A 19,857-nucleotide genomic window follows, 5' to 3' on the forward strand; every position below is an offset into this window, starting at 1 on the left:
GTTTCTAATTGTAAAACATTTTTTTTTTATTGTTTATATTTTCAATTTCATAATTTTTCTTGAAGTAGACATTGATTTAATTTTTTAGGTTCAATAAAACATATATATATATATATATATAGTAATATACACACAGAAATGTAATTGTGTATACAGTATATTAGTAGTATCAGTGCACGCTGCATTAATACTAGCTAGGAAGAAATATTAGTGATGGTTGATCTTGAAATATAGGGATTACTTTCCATTTAAATGATCTGTTACTGTTCATGTTATGTTATAATTTTAGTACAAAAAAAGTAATTCTAATAATGTAAATAAGCACTGAGTTGTATTCACATTATATTGTTTTGAATTTATTCACACAGCGCTCCTTAATCAGCTTTAAATCGAATATGGTGATGAGATCTATTCCGGAGCTCCTGCAGGAAACAAGCAGCCACTTGTCCATTGCAATCCCCAGACATCCCAAAGAGTCATCCAGCTTGTCATCCTCTTCGGACTCCGATGACCTTGAAGAGCTTCCATATGTTCCCATGCCTCTTCAAGTACAGTTCTCGGGTTCTCGAATGTCCCTTAATGAAATCCCAACAGATGAGGATCAGATTTCTCAATACCCTGAAGATACCAGCACTCCAGGAGATCAGGATAATGAAAAAGATATAACAGACACTGCCAGCAAAATCACAGAGCCCGAATTGCAACATAGAGAGACACCAGAGTCAATATGCAAGCGCCCCAAGGGTGCCCTTACAAGGAAAAAATCAAATGAATCTGAAGGTGCCTCTTCCTCTGATGATGAGCTCTCAGAAACCCAGAGAAAGACAGATCAACCAAAGAAGACTCTTAAAAAAGGATCCAGCCTTGAATCTTCAGAGATACCTGATGAAGAGCTAATAATAGCACGCAGAGGAGAACTGAGGAGGGGAAGCTCTGCAGATAGCGCTCTTCTGCTCAATGTATCAACTGCAGATGCTGAAGGAAGGGATCAATTTGACAAAGGAATGACTAAAGCTGCCTCCATGGAACTACCAACTCGAAACTATAGCCCAATGAGACGTCGAAAACTGGGGTCAGCTGATGAAGAGTATGCTCAACGTTTAGAGTTAATGCGACAAAGGCTTCTGAGGGGTGGCTCTGCAGATAATAAGCTCAGTGGTCTTAGAGGGCCCCTGATGGAAACTCTTTCTATTGATAAAAAACGAGCTGAACAGTTGTCTACTCGCTCTCAGAGATCGGAGAACATGCCTCCTTCACCTGTCCCTACTATTAAACTTACTCGTGCAGCTTCCAGCGAGGCTGCTCCAGGGCATGAAGCATCAGGAGAAAGAGTCTTAAGAAAAACTAGCTCATTCTCACATGGGGACACAGAGCCAATGGTCTTACATCGTAGATCTGGAGCACCACTTGAAATTCCTCTTGCTCAAGTAGAGGCACAACGTCTAAAAGAGTCTCCATCTCTATCTGCTCTGACAGATCAGTCACGATTTGAATCTCGTCCTCAAACTCCTCGTGAAATTACCCCCAAATCTCTTACTCCAGAACCTAGTCAACCACAAACAGTGGAAAACGTGGAAATCATAGTTCCAAAAGTGACTTCATTTGTGGAGGATGTAACACTCAAAAAGGAAATACCAAGTATACAGTCAGGAAGGCCACCTATAAAGCCATCTGAAATTGATATAATGGAGACTATTACAAATAATGTTTCTTCAGAACAAATAGTGCCAAAATTTTTGCCTGCTGAAGAGCCCAACTCAAAGCCTAAAGATGATTCTCCACCTCCAACTAATTTACCAAAGGAGTTTAGCAAATTAGAAGCAAAGCTACCACTGAGACAAATACAAAGCAAAGGTCCCACATCAGGGAAGGGTTCATCTGCTGTTGATGTCCAGAAAACTGAGAATTCACCAATTTTAACCACTGTCCAATCACCATTGCGAAACACATCTGCTGCCTCATTGCCTGTACCAAGCCGTGTTGTGGTCTTATCTCCTTTGCAAGGTACAGCCACTATTCCATCAAGCCCAGACATTGTTAATGCTCCCTTATCAAGTCCCACTGTTGTCACATCTGCTTTACGAAGATCGGTTTCTCCCCAATCTGATTTTATAAGTCCAGCTGTTTTCCCATCAACCTTGCCAAAGCCAGCTGTTGCCCCATCTCCTATCACAACATATGTAAAGCAACAACCAAGTATACCTGCCACTGTGTCTTCATCTTTATCTGTGCATGGGAAAGAACCCTCTCAAATGCCCAATAAGTTTCCAGTGCCTCAATTGACATCAATGAAAGAGCCGCTATCTGATCCAAAACTCCAGTCAGATGATACTGTGGGGCCTAAACAATCGCCCTATGCAGAAATGATGCAAACTCTCAAGAAAACAGGTTCACATGAAGGGTCCCAAATATCAGATGAACTAACTAAAAGCTCAAGTAACATTTTAACTGGTCAATCTACTGTTCAGGAAAGACCTCAAGAGGAAAACCCCAGATCATCATTTCCTTCCAAAGTGGATAAAAAAATTACTAAGGAAGAGGAAACAGCAGAGCCACCAGCATTCTCAAAGATGAAAAAGTCACCCAGAGCTGCAAGCACAGAAAATGTCCACCTCATCAGCAACTTAGATTCAGAAGAAGTGTTTGAAGCTAAGTTCAAGAGAAACCGTGAGTCTTCTCTGACACGGGGTCTGAAGATGCTAACAAGGTCTTGGTCAGAAGAGAAGAATTTAGCAGCTGCTCATGCATCACAGGAAGAGGAAATGTATCGACCTAGTCCTGTAGGTGTCCCACTTGAGTTCTTAGTCCCTGCAGCTCTAGGACTTGATGATAGGTCTAGATCTGTACAGGACCTACCAGAGGCAGAAAGAGATCCAAGCTTCATGAGGAGGTTATCCCAACGCTTTAGGAAAACGCCAACAACTGAAACTAAACAGAAGCCAACAGAGGATGATGAGGGTTCCAGTTCACTGACAAGACGTCTGTCCTGGACCTTAGGAAGGGGTATTTCTAAAGAAAGAAAAGATACTGAAAGTTTGAAATCAGAGACGGGGTCAATTGAAACAATCTCAGAGAACGTATCCAAGGACCAGAAGAAGTCCAGTGAATCACCAGTGCTTGCAATGAGAAAAAAGATTGGAAATACCATGGATCGCATTTCCCTGAAACTGAGAAGTCAATCGGAGGAAAGAAAGGAGCTAGAGAGCACAGAGAGGAAAGAGGACAGACCAGAGAGAAGAACACCATTGATGTCGATACTTAGGAGGTCTAACTCTGAAGGGGAGAATTTACGCAAGTTGGGAATACCCCAGAACCAACTTGCCTCTCAGTCTGAATCAACACATTCTAAGGAGTCTGTAAACTCTGGATTAAGCATCAAATCAGAAATGGTGGAAAAAGGTGAGTCTGTTTAAGGTGCCATGTGCATTGATGACTCACATATCCATATATAGGACAGTCCAAACATTGGGCCTAATTTAGTAAGGATAGCAAATTCTGCTAATTAGCAGAATTTGTTCTCCTTTGGAGCGTATGCTGGGGGCCGCCCATCGCTGGGCAAGGCCGCCCAGCTTGCTGACTGGAGCTTCCCCCCTTCAACAAGCAGAAATTGCGATCGCATCAAAATTTCTGCTTGTTAGCAGAAATAGATAAGGCCTCCTGCACGGTGCAGCTTAGCTGCGCCCACAGGAGACCCGCCGCCATCTTCCCGATCATGGTGGCTGCGTGTGACGTCATGCTGTCACTGCAATCACACCCCCATTCGTGCCGCACCACCCCCAGTTAGTCTAGCTTCGCCCCCGCAATGCTCCATATCCTCCCTGGAAACAAAGCGTTGCCCTCTTCCCCCCCCCCCCCCACCCTGCGACCGTCTCTGTCTGATTGACAGACAGAGGCGATCGCATTTTCTGCAGCCCCCCTCAGAAAATGCGGGCGCATGCGCAGGATGGGCGCTGCACATGCGCCCGTATCTTTTTCTCAAAAATTCCGGTTGGATCGGACAACCTGAATTAGGCCCACTGTCATCTTAATAGTACTTAAAATTGCTACAGATGATTAGTTACATTAGATTTAAAACACATTACAAAATGAAAATAATTCAATTTGTAACATTTGGACAAAAACATTTATAAGTATTCTTTGGTTTTGTATTGTGTGAATGTTAAATTGCATTGATTTACAAATCATACATATTCTTTGTGACAATGCAACATATCAGTTTTATGTCAAGATTATATATTTCGCTGAATTTCACATTTCTTAAATCAATAAACCAAAATTTAGGTCAGTTTTCTTACTATAAATATCTTGTACCAAACTAGCATAAAATCGATGTCTCCACATCGGCTATTTCTAGATTTCATAATACAGCATGTCCACCCTTACTGTTGTTGGAAAGCCATTTCTCTAGGGTTGAGGCTAGATCCAAGTGGCCTAAGGGACCTTTTCCGTCAGGGGGAGGAGCCATGACACAAAGGGGAGGAGCTACGCCAGCGGGACAGCTGCTCCAGTATCCACGCCACCAACTATTACCTCTAGTAATTAGGTGGCGAGCGAAGCGAGCCACCGAGCCCGAAGCGTGGCGAGCGAAGCGAGCCCGCGAGGGTACTTTTCGGGTACCCTGTTCGGTCGTAGCTCCTCCCCCTGGTGACGTGTCTCCTCCCCTAGGTACGTCAGAAGGTCCCTTCTCCCACTCCGAAATAGAATCAACCATTTCTCTAGGTCTCGTTAATCTGAAGAGTTTCGAGTTCATACAGTGAACTGGACAAATGTGTCCAAACTTCTGATTGGACGTTACTGGAGCACTGATCGTCATATCATGCAATATTGATCATGGGTCCAATAGATCTTGTTTATGTAGATTTTCTTTACATAAAAGAGAACCAGTACCTGTTCATACCTTTTTTACAAATCATTTCAAAGAATCACAACCTTAAATTTTATGTGTACAGATGACAGGCGATCCAGGTGGGACCGCTGGGGTCTGTCACGCAGTAAGAAGGACAAAATGGTCTCCCAGCCAAGTATTCCAGCCAGCCTGATGAATGAAGATGGGATCATAGTGGGAAGGCAATACATTCGCAATGAGTCAGGTAGGAGAGACATATTCCAGGATATACTGTAAATGTTTTGAGACTGGTCAATATTGTAGCTGCAATATTGACCATTTATGAAGGGGTTTGGTATAGAAGATCTAGAAGGTTGACAGTCAATAGGTATACATGCATTAGGTCGACATGTACAAAAGGTCAATAGAGGTTAAGGTTGACAGAGTCGAAAGGTCAGGGTGGAGCGGGGGCACACACAAATGGTCGACACACTTTTTTGTGGGGGGTGGGTCAAATCTTGTATGTTTGGTAATATGTAACCACCATCAGTAGCTCGCTTGGCTCACCACGCTTCGGGCAAGGTGGCTTGCTCCGCTACTGCTGTACTTGCCACGTGTTACTATTTCCAACCGTAGTCCACGCGTATAGTAAATCAAGCAAATGTTGGCAAAACACGTAAAAAAAAGAACCACAAAACATATGTCGACTAGTTGTAAGTCGACCATTGTCATGTCGACCTTTTGTACTTGTCAACCTTTTAAACTTGACCTAATGCATGTTGACCATATGTTGTTGACCTATTGAATGTCGAACTAGACACTATCATCCAGATACCTTTATGAAGCTATACCTTTCTTTCTATAAAGGAATTTTGAGGATTGCTGTCCCTTTTTTTATTTTTTATTAAATTTTTTTTTTAAATCTTCTGTGTATGTATATGGTAGCATGCATGTTACAGATTCCTTTGGAAAACAGAAGTCCTGTCTCAGAATAAATACATTGTTATAGAAAGTGTAGCATTTGTAAGAGCATTGCTAATTCACGCTTACCCCTAGTGTGGCTTAGTATGGGTGCCAGTATCAAATGTTTTAAATGTTATCATGTATATGTTATGTATACATATTTATACGTTTTTATTTTTTGCTTTTTGTATTTGAATTATTGAAAAATACCAGCAGACAACTCCACCAGGTCATGAATTTATTTTACGCATATTCACACCTGTAGATAAAGAAAAATACTGGAGCAGTTTACTTAGCTATGCAAGAACTGGTATTTCTCAATTTGACATTTGATCCAAGTATTATACATCTGCTGAACCGCTACAGCCCCACCCGACACCCTGCTCATTGTTATAAGGTCTGGCTCGTCATTAATCATTTCTTTCAGCTGAGTCAGAGACTGAGCCGCAACTCCCAATGCCGTACTGTAGATTGTTTTGTTAGAAGTCCTTACAAGCTATTGACATTTAGAATTCATCAACTAAGCGCAGCAGGTATAATTTAGGAGGAAACAGGAGAAAGCAACAAGTATCTACTTAAGAAGAGCAGTGTAAGATAGGATGTGCTAACATTTTAAGGCAAATCTAATCAATTCACATTTGTGGATTGCAGCGATGAACCACCACATACAGCACCTAAATAATAAAAATATTAAAAGATTGCTCATTACTATAAAGTATGTTGCTATGCTATATAAAAGTGCATTAGATTGATGCCATTCTGTGGAGGAAGTTTAGAGCTAGATACAGGGTTTCTCTGGCATCCAATCTGGAGACACTGGAATACCACGGGGTGCAGAGGGCTGATTACAAAGTGTCTCACGCTGTGACTGGCAACTCAAACACTGCCTGCTGTACAAGGAGAGAGAATGCCTCCACTAACAGTGTGATGGTAAAGGGGCCAATTCAGGTTGGAATGCAAATCGATCGCGATCCAACCAGAACTTTTATGATTGCCCCGCGGGTGTATGCACAGCGCCCGTCCTGCGCATGTGCCCGCACTTTCTGGGGGGGGGGGGGGACAGAAAATGCGATAGCCTCTGCCTGTCAATTAGACAGAGGGGGTAGCAACGCTTTGTTTCCAGGGAGGAGACGGAACGTTGCGGGGGCGGTGCGGCAAAGCGGGGGCGGCTAAACAGGGGCGTGATCATGGCAGCTGCGTGACTTCACACACAGCCGCCACGATAGTGAACACGGCGGCGGGTCTCCTGGAGCCATCACTAATTTCTACAATGAAGTAGAAATTGCGAGGTGATCGCAATTTCTGATTCATTAAGGGGGGGAGCGGCGGCCTTGCTCAGCGATGGGCGGCCCCCAGCATGCTAGGAAAAGGATAGCAAATTCTGCTAATTAGTAGTGATGAGCGGGTTCGGTTCCTCGGAAACCGAACCCCCCCGAACTTCACCCATTTTACACGGGTCCGAGGCATACTCGGATTCTCCCGTATGGCTCGGTTAACCCGAGCGCGCCCGAACGTCATCATCCCGCTGTCGGATTCTCGCGAGATTCGGATTCTATATAAGCAGCCGCGTGTCGCCGCCATTTTCACTCGTGCATTGGAAATGTTAGGGAGAGAACGTGGCTGGCGTCCTCTCCGTTTATTGTTGAAGTTGATTGTGCTTTATTGCTTAATTGTGGGGAGGACTGGGGAGCAGCTGTATAATATAGGAGGAGTACAGTGCAGAGTTTTATCTGTTCTCTGCCTGATAAAACGCTCCTTATCTGTGCTCAGTGTGCTGCATATATCTGTGCTCACACTGCTTAATTGTGGAGACTGGGGAGCAGCTGTATTATATAGGAGGAGTACAGTGCAGAGTTTTGCTGACAGTGACACCAGTATACGTTGTCTGCCTGAAAAACACTCCATATCTGTGCTGCATTGTAGTATATAGTAGGAGTACAGTGCATAATTTTGCTGACCACCAGTATATAATATATAGGAGTACGGTACAGAAGGCCACTGCTGTACCTACCTCTGTGTCGTCAAGTATACAATCCATCCATACCTGTGGTGCATTTCAGTTTTGCAGTTTGCTGACCACCAGTATATAATATATATAGCAGTACGGTACAGTAGGCCACTGCTGTACCTACCTCTGTGTCGTCAAGTATACTATCCATCCATACCTGTGGTGCATTTCAGTTTTGCACAGTTTGCTGACCACCAGTATATAATATATATAGCAGTATGGTACAGTAGGCCACTGCTGTACCTACCTCTGTGTCATCAAGTATACTATCCATCCATACCTGTGGTGCATTTCAGTTTTGCACAGTTTGCTGACCACCAGTATATAATATATATAGCAGTACGGTACAGTAGGCCACTGCTGTACCTACATCTGTGTCGTCAAGTATACTATCCATCCATACCTGTGGTGCATTTCAGTTTTGCACAGTTTGCTGACGACCAGTATATAATATATATAGCAGTACGGTACAGTAGGCCACTGCTGTACCTACCTCTGTGTCGTCAAGTATACTATCCATCCATACCTGTGGTGCATTTCAGTTTTGCACAGTTTGCTGACCACCAGTATATAATATATATAGCAGTACGGTACAGTAGGCCACTGCTGTACATACCTCTGTGTCGTCAAGTATACTATCCATCCATACCTGTGGTGCATTTCAGTTTTGCAGTTTGCTGACCACCAGTATATAATATATATAGCAGTACGGTACAGTAGGCCACTGCTGTACCTACCTCTGTGTCGTCAAGTATACTATCCATCCATACCTGTGGTGCATTTCAGTTTTGCACAGTTTGCTGACCACCAGTATATAATATATATAGCAGTACGGTACAGTAGGCCACTGCTGTACCTACCTCTGTGTCGTCAAGTATACTATCCATCAATACCTGTGGTGCATTTCATTTTTGCACAGTTTGCTGACCACCAGTATATAATATATAGCAGTACGGTACAGTAGGCCACTGCTCTACCTACCTCTGTGTCGTCAAGTATACTATCCATCCATACCTGTGGTGCATTTCAGTTGTGCGCAGTATATATAGTAGTAGGCCATTGCTATTGATACTGGCATATAATTCCACACATTAAAAATGGAGAACAAAAATGCGGAGGTTAAAATAGGGAAAGATCAAGATCCACTTCCACCTCGTGCTGAAGCTGCTGCCACTAGTCATGGCCGAGACGATGAAATGCCATCAACGTCGTCTGCCAAGGCCGATGCCCAATGTCATAGTAGAGAGCATGTAAAATCCAAAAAACAAAAGTTCAGTAAAATGACCCAAAAATCAAAATTGAAAGCGTCTGATGAGAAGCGTAAACTTGCCAATGTGCCATTTACGACACGGAGTGGCAAGGAACGGCCGAGGCCCTGGCCTATGTTCATGGCTAGTGGTTCAGATTCACATGAGAATGGAAGCACTCATCCTCTCGCTAGAAAAATGAAAAGACTTAAGCTGGCAAAAGCACAGCAAAGAACTGTGCATTCTTCTAAATCACAAATCCCCAAGGAGAGTCCAATTGTGTCGGTTGCGATGCCTGACCTTCCCAACACTGGACGGGAAGAGCTTGCGCCTTCCACCATTTGCACGCCCCCTGCAAGTGCTGTAAGGAGCACCCGCAGTCCAGTTCCTGATAGTCAAATTGAAGATGTCACTGTTGAAGTACACCAGGATGAGGATATGGGTGTTGCTGGCGCTGGGGAGGAAATTGACAAGGAGGATTCTGATGGTGAGGTGGTTTGTTTAAGTCAGGCACCCGGGGAGACACCTGTTGTCCATGGGACGAATATGGGCATTGACATGCCTGGTCAAAATACAAAAAAAATCAGCTCTTCGGTGTGGAATTATTTCAACACAAATGCGGACAACAGGTGTCAAGCCGTGTGTTGCCTTTGTCAAGCTGTAATAAGTAGGGGTAAGGACGTTAACCACCTAGGAACATACTCCCTTATACGTCACCTGGACCGCATTCATCAGAAGTCAGTGACAAGTTCAAAAACTTTGGGTGATAGCGGAAGGAGTCCACTGACAACTAAATCCCTTCCTCTTGTAACCAAGCTCCTGCAAACCACACCACCAACTCCCTCAGTGTCAATTTCCTCCTTACCCAGGAAAGCCAATAGTCCTGCAGGCCATGTCACGGTCAAGTCTGACGAGTCCTCTCGTGCCTGGGATTCCTCCGATGCATCCTTGAGTGTAACGCCTACTGCTGCTGGCGCTGCTGTTGTTGCTGCTGGGAGTCGATCGTCATCCCAGAGGGGAAGTCGGAAGACCACTTGTACTACTTCCAGTAAGCAATTGACTGTCCAACAGTCCTTTGCGAGAAAGATGAAATATCACAGCAGTCATCCTGCTGCAAAGCAGATAACTCAGGCCTTGGCAGCCTGGGCGGTGAGAAACGTGGTTCCGGTATCCACCGTTAATTCAGAGGCAACTAGAGACTTGATTGAGGTACTGTGTCCCCGGTACCAAATACCATCTAGGTTCCATTTCTCTAGGCAGGCGATACCGAAAATGTACACAGACCTCAGAAAAAGAGTCACCAGTGTCCTAAAAAATGCAGTTGTACCCAATGTCCACTTAACCACGGACATGTGGACAAGTGGAGCAGGGCAGACTCAGGACTATATGACTGTGACAGCCCACTGGGTAGATGTATTGCCTCCCGCAGCAAGAACAGCAGCGGCGGCACCAGTAGCAGCATCTCGCAAACGCCAACTCGTTCCTAGGCAGGCTACGCTTTGTATCACCGCTGTCCAGAAGAGGCACACAGCTGACAACCTCTTACGGAAACTGAGGAAGATCATCGCAGAATGGCTTACCCCAATTGGACTCTCCTGGGGATTTGTGACATCGGACAACGCCAGCAATATTGTGCGTGCATTACATCTGGGCAAATTCCAGCACGTCCCATGTTTTGCACATACATTTAATTTGGTGGTGCAGAATTATTTAAAAAACGACAGGGGCGTGCAGGAGATGCTGTCGGTGGCCCGAAGAATTGCGGGCCACTTTCGGCATTCAGCCACCGCGTGCCGAAGACTGGAGCACCACCAAACATTCCTGAACCTGCCCTGCCATCATCTGAAGCAAGAGGTGGTAACGAGGTGGAATTCAACCCTCTATATGCTTCAGAGGATGGAGGAGCAGCAAAAGGCCATTCAAGCCTATACATCTGCCAACGATATAGGCAAAGGAGGGGGAATGCACCTGACTCAAGCGCAGTGGAGAATGATTTCAACGTTGTGCAAGGTTCTGCAACCCTTTGAACTTGCCACACGTGAAGTCAGTTCAGACACTGCCAGCCTGAGTCAGGTCATTCCCCTCATCAGGCTTTTGCAGAAGAAGCTGGAGACATTGAAGGAGGATCTAAAATAGAGCGATTCCGCTAGGCATGTGGGACTTGTGGATGGAGCCCTTAATTCGCTTAACCAGGATTCACGGGTGGTCAATCTGTTGAAATCAGAGCACTACATTTTGGCCACCGTGCTCGATCCTAGATTTAAAACCTACGTTGTATCTCTCTTTCCGGCAGACACAAGTCTGCAGAGGTTCAAAGACCTGCTGGTGAGAAAATTGTCAAGTCAAGCGGAACGTGACCCGTCAACATCTCCTCCTTCACATTCTCCCGCAACTGGGGGTGCGAGGAAAAGGCTAAGAATTCCGAGCCCACCCGCTGGCGGTGATGCAGGGCAGTCTGGAGCGAGTGCTGACATCTGGTCCGGACTAAAGGACCTGCCAACGATTACTGACATGTCGTCTACTGTCACTGCATATGATTCTGTCACCATTGAAAGAATGGTGGAGGATTATATGAGTGACCGCATCCAAGTAGGCACGTCAGACAGTCCGTACGTATACTGGCAGGAAAAAGAGGCAATTTGGAGGCCCTTGCACAAACTGGCTTTATTCTACCTTAGTTGCCCTCCCTCCAGTGTGTACTCCGAAAGAGTGTTTAGTGCAGCCGCTCACCTTGTCAGCAATCGGCGTACGAGGTTACTTCCAGAAAATGTGGAGAAGATGATGTTCATCAAAATGAATTATAATCAATTGCTCCGTGGAGACATTCACCAGCAGCAATTGCCTCCGGAAAGTACACAGGGACCTGAGATGGTGAATTCCAGTGGGGACGAATTAATAATCTGTGAGGAGGGGGATGTACACAGTGAAAGGGGTGAGGAATCAGAGGATGATGATGAGGTGGACATCTTGCCTCTATAGAGCCAGTTTGTGCAAAGAGAGATTGATTGCTTCTTTTTTTGGTGGGGGCCCAAACCAACCAGTCATTTCAGTCACAGTCGTGTGGCAGACCCTGTCGCTGAAATGATGGGTCCGTTAAAGTGTGCATGTCCTGTTTATACAACATAAGGGTAGGTGGGAGGGCCCAAGGACAATTCCATCTTGCACCTCTTTTTTCTTTCATTTTTCTTTGCATCATGTGCTGTTTGGGGACAATTTTTTTGAAGTGCCATCCTGCCTGACACTGCAGTGCCACTCCTAGATGGGCCAGGTGTTTGTGTCGGCCACTTGTGTCGCTTAGCTTAGTCACACAGCGTCCTTGGTGCGCCTCTTTTTTTCTTTGCATCATGTGCTGTTTGAGGACAATTTTTTTGAAGTGCCATCCTGCCTGACACTGCAATGCCACTCCTAGATGGGCCAGGTGTTTGTGTCGGCCACTTGGGTCGCTTAGCTTAGTCACACAGCGACCTTGGTGCGCCTCTTTTTTTCTTTGCATCATGCGCTGTTTGGGGACAATTTTTTTGAAGTGCCATCCTGCCTGACACTGCAGTGCCACTCCTAGATGGGCCAGGTGTTTGTGTCGGCCACTTGTGTCGCTTAGCTTAGTCACACAGCGACCTTGGTGCGCCTCTTTTTTTCTTTGCATCATGTGCTGTTTGGGGACAATTTTTTTGAAGTGCCATCCTGCCTGACACTGCAGTGCCACTCTTAGATGGGCCAGGTGTTTGTGTCGGCCACTTGTGTCGCTTAGCTTAGTCACACATCGACCTTGGTGCACCTCTTTTTTTCTGTGCATCATGTGCTGTTTGGGGACAAATTTTTTGAAGTGCCATCCTGCCTGACACTGCAGTGCCACTCCTAGATGGGCCAGGTGTTTGTGTCGGCCACTTGGGTCGCTTAGCTTAGCCATCCAGCAACCTCGGTGCAAATTTTAGGACTAAAAATAATATTGTGAGGTGTGAGGTGTTCAGAATAGACTGAAAATGAGTGGAAATTATGGTTATTGAGGTTAATAATACTATGGGATCAAAATGACCCCCAAATTCTATGATTTAAGCTGTTTTGAGGGTTTTTTGTAAAAAAATAAGAATTTACTTACCGATAATTCTATTTCTCGTAGTCCGTAGTGGATGCTGGGGACTCCGTCAGGACCATGGGGAATAGCGGCTCCGCAGGAGACAGGGCACAAAAATAAAGCTTTAGGATTAGGTGGTGTGTACTGGCTCCTCCCCCTATGACCCTCCTCCAAGCCTCAGTTAGGATACTGTGCCCGGACGAGCGTACACAATAAGGAAGGATATTGAATCCCGGGTAAGACTCATACCAGCCACACCAATCACACCGTATAACTTGTGATCTGAACCCAGTTAACAGTATGACAAACATAGGAGCCTCTGAACAGACGGCTCACAACAATAACAACCCGAATTTGTTTGTAACAATAACTATGTACAAGTATTGCAGACAATCCGCACTTGGGATGGGCGCCCAGCATCCACTACGGACTACGAGAAATAGAATTATCGGTAAGTAAATTCTTATTTTCTCTAACGTCCTAAGTGGATGCTGGGGACTCCGTCAGGACCATGGGGATTATACCAAAGCTCCCAAACGGGCGGGAGAGTGCGGATGACTCTGCAGCACCGAATGAGAGAACTCAAGGTCCTCCTCAGCCAGGGTATCAAATTTGTAGAATTTTGCAAACGTGTTTGCCCCTGACCAAGTAGCAGCTCGGCAGAGTTGTAATGCCGAGACCCCCCGGGCAGCCGCCCAGGATGAGCCCACTTTCCTTGTGGAATGGGCCTTGACAGATTTAGGTTGTGGCAAGCCTGCCACAGAATGTGCAAGTTGAATTGTGCTACAAATCCAACGAGCAATCGTCTGCTTAGAAGCAGGAGCACCCATCTTGTTGGGTGCATACAATATAAACAGTGAGTCAGACTTTCTGACTCCCGCCGTTCTTGAAATATATATTTTCAATGCCCGGACCACGTCCAACAACTTGGAATCCTCCAAATCGTTAGTAGCCGCAGGCACTACAATAGGCTGGTTCAGGTGAAACGCTGACACCACCTTAGGCAGAAAATGAGGGCGCGTCCGCAGTTCTGCCCTGTCCGTATGGAAAATCAGATATGGGCTCTTATATGATAAAGCCGCCAATTCTGATACTCTCCTGGCTGAAGCCAGGGCCAGTAGCATGGTTACTTTCCATGTAAGATACTTCAACTCCACCGATTTGAGCGGCTCAAACCAATGGGATTTGAGAAAATCCAAGACTACATTAAGATCCCACGGTGCCACTGGGGGCACAACCGGGGGCTGTATATGTAGTACTCCTTTTACAAAAGTCTGGACTTCAGGAACTGAAGCCAATTCTTTCTGGAAGAAAATCGACAGGGCCGAAATTTGAACCTTAATGGACCCCAATTTGAGGCCCATAGACAATCCTGTTTGCAGGAAATGTAGGAATCGACCCAGTTGAAATTCCTCCGTGGGTGCCTTCCTGGCCTCACACCACGCAACATATTTTCTCCAAATGCGGTGATAATGTTGTGCAGTCACCTCCTTCCTGGCTTTTACCAGTGTAGGAATGACCTCTTCCGGAATGCCTTTTTCCCTTAGAATTCGGCGTTCAACCGCCATGCCGTCAAACGCAGCCGCGGTAAGTCTTGGAATAGACACGGTCCCTACTGAAGCAGGTCCCGTCTTAGAGGTAGAGGCCACGGATCCTCCGTGAGCATCTCTTGAAGTTCCGGGTACCAAGTTCTTCTTGGCCAATCCGGAGCCACTAGTATCGTTCTTACTCCCTTTTGCCGTATAATTCTCAGTACTTTTGGTATGAGAGGCAGAGGAGGGAACACATACACTGACTGGAACACCCACGGTGTTACCAGAGCGTCCACAGCTATTGCCTGAGGGTCTCTTGACCTGGCGCAATACCTGTCCAGTTTTTTGTTGAGGCGGGACGCCATCATATCCACCATTGGTTTTTCCCAACGGTTCACAATCATGTGGAAGACTTCTGGATGAAGTCCCCACTCTCCCGGGTGTAGATCGTGTCTGCTGAGGAAGTCTGCTTCCCAGTTGTCCACTCCCGGAATGAATACTGCTGACAGTGCTATCACATGATCTTCCGCCCAGCGAAGAATCCTTGCAGCTTCTGCCATTGCTGTCCTGCTTCTTGTGCCGCCCTGTCTGTTTACGTGGGCGACTGCCGTGATGTTGTCCGACTGGATCAACACTGGCTGACCCTGAAGCAGGGGTTTTGCCAGACTTAGAGCATTGTAAATCGCTCTTAGCTCCAGTATATTTATGTGAAGAGACATCTCCAGGCTTGACCATACTCCCTGGAAGTTTCTTCCCTGTGTGACCGCTCCCCAGCCTCTCAGACTGGCATCCGTGGTCACCAGGACCCAGTCCTGTATGCCGAATCTGCGGCCCTCTAACAGATGAGCACTCTGCAACCACCACAGAAGAGACACCCTTGTCCGTGGCGATAAGGTTATCCGCTGATGCATCTGCAGATGTGATCCGGACCATTTGTCCAGCAGATCCCACTGAAAAGTTCGTGCGTGGAATCTGCCGAATGGAATCGCTTCGTAAGAAGCCACCATCTTTCCCAGGACTCTTGTGCATTGATGCACAGACACTTTCCCTGGTTTTAGGAGGTTCCTGACAAGTTCGGATAACTCCCTGGCTTTCTCCTCCGGAAGAAACACCTTTTTCTGAACCGTGTCCAGAATCATTCCCAGGAACAGCAGACGTGTCGTCGGGGTCAACTGAGATTTTGGAAAATTCAGAATCCACCCGTGTTGTTGCAGCACTAGTCGGGTTAGTGCTACTCCGTCCTCCAGCTGTTCTCTGGACCTTGCCCTTATCAGGAGATCGTCCAAGTAAGGGATAATTAATACGCCTCTTCTTCGCAGAAGAATCATCATTTCGGCCATTACCTTGGTAAAGACCCGAGGTGCCGTGGACAATCCAAACGGCAGCGTCTGAAACTGATAATGACAGTTTTGCACCACGAACCTGAGGTACCCTTGATGTGAAGGGCAAATTGGGACATGCAGGTAAGCATCCTTTATGTCCAGGGACACCATAAAGTCCCCTTCTTCCAGATTCGCTATCACTGCTCTGAGTGACTCCATCTTGAACTTGAATTTTTGTATGTACAGGTTCAAAGATTTCAGATTTAGAATAGGTCTTACCGAGCCGTCCGGCTTCGGTACCACAAATAGCGTGGAGTAATACCCCTTTCCCTGTTGTAGGAGGGGTACCTTGACTATCACCTGCTGAGAAAACAGCTTGTGAATGGCTTCCAATACCGTCGCCCTGTCTGAGGGAGACGTTGGCAAAGCAGACTTTAGGAACCTGCGAGGGGGAGACTTCTCGAATTCCAACCTGTAACCCTGAGATACTACCTGCAGGATCCAGGGGTCCACCTGTGAGCAAGCCCACTGTGCGCTGAAATTCTTGAGTCGACCCCCCACCGCTCCTGAGTCCGCTTGTAAGGCCCCAGCGTCATGCTGAGGGCTTTGCAGAACCCTGAGAGGGCTTCTGTTCCTGGGCAGGGGCTGCTTGCTGCCCTCTCTTACCCCTTCCTCTGCCCCGAGGCAGATATGACTGTCCTTTTGTCCGCTTGTTCTTATAGGACCGAAAGGACTGCGGCTGAAAAGACGGTGTCTTTTTCTGTTGGGAGGGGGTCTGAGGTAAAAAGGTGGATTTTCCGGCAGTTGCCGTGGCCACCAGATCCGATAGACCGACGCCAAATAATTCCTCCCCTTTATACGGCAATACTTCCATATGTCGTTTGGAATCCGCATCACCTGACCACTGTCGCGTCCATAAACTCCTTCTGGCAGATATGGACATCGCATTTACTCTCGATGCCAGAGTGCAAATATCTCTCTGAGCATCTCGCATATAAAGGAAAGCATCCTTTAATTGCTCTATAGTCAATAAAATACTGTCCCTATCCAGGGTATCAATATTTTCAGTCAGGGAATCCAACCAGACGACCCCAGCACTGCACATCCAGGCTGAGGCGATGGCTGGTCGCAGTATAACACCAGTATGTGTGTATATACTTTTTAGGGTAGTTTCCAGTCTCCTATCAGCTGGATCCCTGAGGGCGGCCGTATCAGGAGACGGTAACGCCACTTGTTTTGATAAGCGTGTGAGCGCCTTATCCACCCTAGGGGGTGTTTCCCAGCGCGCCCTAACCTCTGGCGGGAAAGGGTATAATGCTAATAACTTTTTTGAAATTAGCACTTTTCTATCTGGGTTAACCCACGCTTCATCACATACATCATTTAATTCCTCTGATTCAGGAAAAACTACAGGTAGTTTTTTCACCCCCCACATAATACCCCTTTTTGTGGTACTTGCAGTATCAGAGATATGCAAAGCCTCCTTCATTGCCGTGATCATATAACGTGTGGCCCTACTTGAAAATACGTTTGTTTCATCACCGTCGACACTAGATTCAGTGTCTGTGTCTGGGTCTGTGTCGACCGACTGAGGTAAAGGGCGCTTTACAGCCCCTGACGGTGTCTGAGACGCCTGGGCAGGTACTAACTGGTTTGCCGGCCGTCTCATGTCGTCAACTGATTTTTGTAATGTGCTGACATTATCACGTAATTCCATAAACAAAGCCATCCATTCCGGTGTCGACTCCCTGGGGGGTGACATCACCATTATCGGCAATTGCTCTGCCTCCACACCAACATCGTCCTCATACATGTCGACACACACGTACCGACACACAGCAGACACACTGGGAATGCTCTTATCGAAGACAGGACCCCACTAGCCCTTTGGGGAGACAGAGGGAGAGTTTGCCAGCACACACCCAAGCGCTATAATATATATGGGAACAACCTTATATAAGTGTTGTTCCTTATAGCAGCTTAAATATATCAAAATATCGCCAAAAAATGCCCCCCCTCTCTGTTTTACCCTGTTTCTGTAGTGCAGTGCAGGGGAGAGTCCTGGGAGCCTTCCTCACAGCGGAGCTGAGCAGGAAAATGGCGCTGTGTGCTGAGGAGAATAAGCCCCGCCCCCTATTTCGGCGGGCTTTTCTCCCGGAGTTTTAGATATCTGGCATGGGTTAAATACATACATATAGCCTCAATGGCTATATGTGATGTATTCTTTTGCCATAAAGGTATTAAATATTGCTGCCCAGGGCGCCCCCAGCAGCGCCCTGCACCCTCCGTGACCGCTTGGTGTGAAGTGTGTGACAACAATGGCGCACAGCTGCAGTGCTGTGCGCTACCTTCATGAAGACTGAAGAGCCTTCTGCCGCCTGTTTCCGGACCTTCAATCTTCAGCATCTGTAAGGGGGGTCGGCGGCGCGGCTCCGGGACGAACCCCAGGGTGAGACCTGTGTTCCGACTCCCTCTGGAGCTAATGGTGTCCAGTAGCCTAAGAATCCAATCCATCCTGCACGCAAGTGAGTTGAAATTCTCTCCCCTAAGTCCCTCGATGCAGTGAGCCTGTTGCCAGCAGGACTCACTGAAAATAAAAAACCTAAAAACTTTTTCTAAGCAGCTCTTTAGGAGAGCCACCTAGATTGCACCCTGCTCGGACGGGCACAAAAACCTAACTGAGGCTTGGAGGAGGGTCATAGGGGGAGGAGCCAGTACACACCACCTAATCCTAAAGCTTTATTTTTGTGCCCTGTCTCCTGCGGAGCCGCTATTCCCCATGGTCCTGACGGAGTCCCCAGCATCCACTTAGGACGTTAGAGAAAAAACGAATCCAAAACACACCCGAATCCGACAAAACATTTTCAGGGAGGTTTTGCCAAAACGCGTCCGAATCCAAAACACGCCCTCGGAACCGAATCCAAAACCAAAACACAAAACCCGAAAAATGTCCGGTGCACATCACTACTAATAAGTAGAATTTGCTATCCTTACTGAATTAGGCCCAAAATCTGCACCCGAAAGACTGGCATGTGTGTTGTTGTCATGATACTAATTAATGGATCCTAATTCTATACTAATTACTATTTACAGCTATGATCATTCATTGTAATGGGTGCAATACTAGAGTGAAATTACAAATATCTACCATTAAAGTCATACTAGGGATCTTAAGACATTTTGTATGATGGGAATGTTGTTCAACTTTAAAACAACTTTTGATTAATGAACTTGGCACAATTATTTTTTATTTTTATTTATGTGCTGAGTTTTGTATTTAAAGGAAATATAAAACAATATATTATTTTAAAGAACAACTTTTCCTTTGAGTTGTTATACTATAAGATGACTCTCAGGTGACTTCTCTTACCAGCAGTGGTGGCCCTTAGAGACTACTCTTATCAGCAATGGCGGCTTTAGAGACTACTCTTACCAGAAATGGCAGGCCCTAGAGACTTCTCTTAACAGCAGTGGTGGCTCTTAGAGACTACTCTTATCAGCAGTGGCGGCCTTAGAGACTACTCTTACCAGCAATGGCGGCCTTAGAGACTACTCTTACCAGCAATGGCGGCCTTAGAGACTACTCTTACCAGCAATGGCGGCCTTAGAGACTACTCTTACCAGCAATGGCGGCCTTAGAGACTACTCTTACCAGCAATGGTGGCCTTAGAGACTACTCTTACCAACAATGGCAGCCCCTAGAGACTTCTCTTAACAGCAGTGGCGGCCCTTAGAGACTACTCTTATCAGCAGTGGCGGCCCTTAGAGACTATTCTTATCAGTAATGGCAGCCCCTACAGACTTCTCTTACCAGCAGTGGCGGCCCTTAGAGACTACTCTTATCAGCAGTGGCGGCCCTTAGAGACTATTCTTATCAGTAATGGCAGC

At 46.3% G+C, this 19,857-nt stretch overlaps 1 protein-coding gene across 1 annotated transcript in view; it reads left to right on the plus strand.

Annotated features, from left to right (window-relative positions):
- The window catches only part of SPEG (striated muscle enriched protein kinase), a 519,092-nt gene that overhangs the window by 427,252 nt on the left and 71,983 nt on the right, over positions 1-19,857 (plus strand). The window contains exons 30-31 of the mRNA XM_063933852.1: positions 369-3,399; positions 4,950-5,090. Of these exons, the coding sequence (XP_063789922.1) occupies positions 369-3,399; positions 4,950-5,090 (3,172 nt within the window). The remainder of the gene's footprint in view (positions 1-368; positions 3,400-4,949; positions 5,091-19,857) is intronic.

This window comes from Pseudophryne corroboree, chromosome 7, assembly GCF_028390025.1.
Source record: "Pseudophryne corroboree isolate aPseCor3 chromosome 7, aPseCor3.hap2, whole genome shotgun sequence".
Classification (NCBI taxonomy): domain Eukaryota; kingdom Metazoa; phylum Chordata; class Amphibia; order Anura; family Myobatrachidae; genus Pseudophryne; species Pseudophryne corroboree.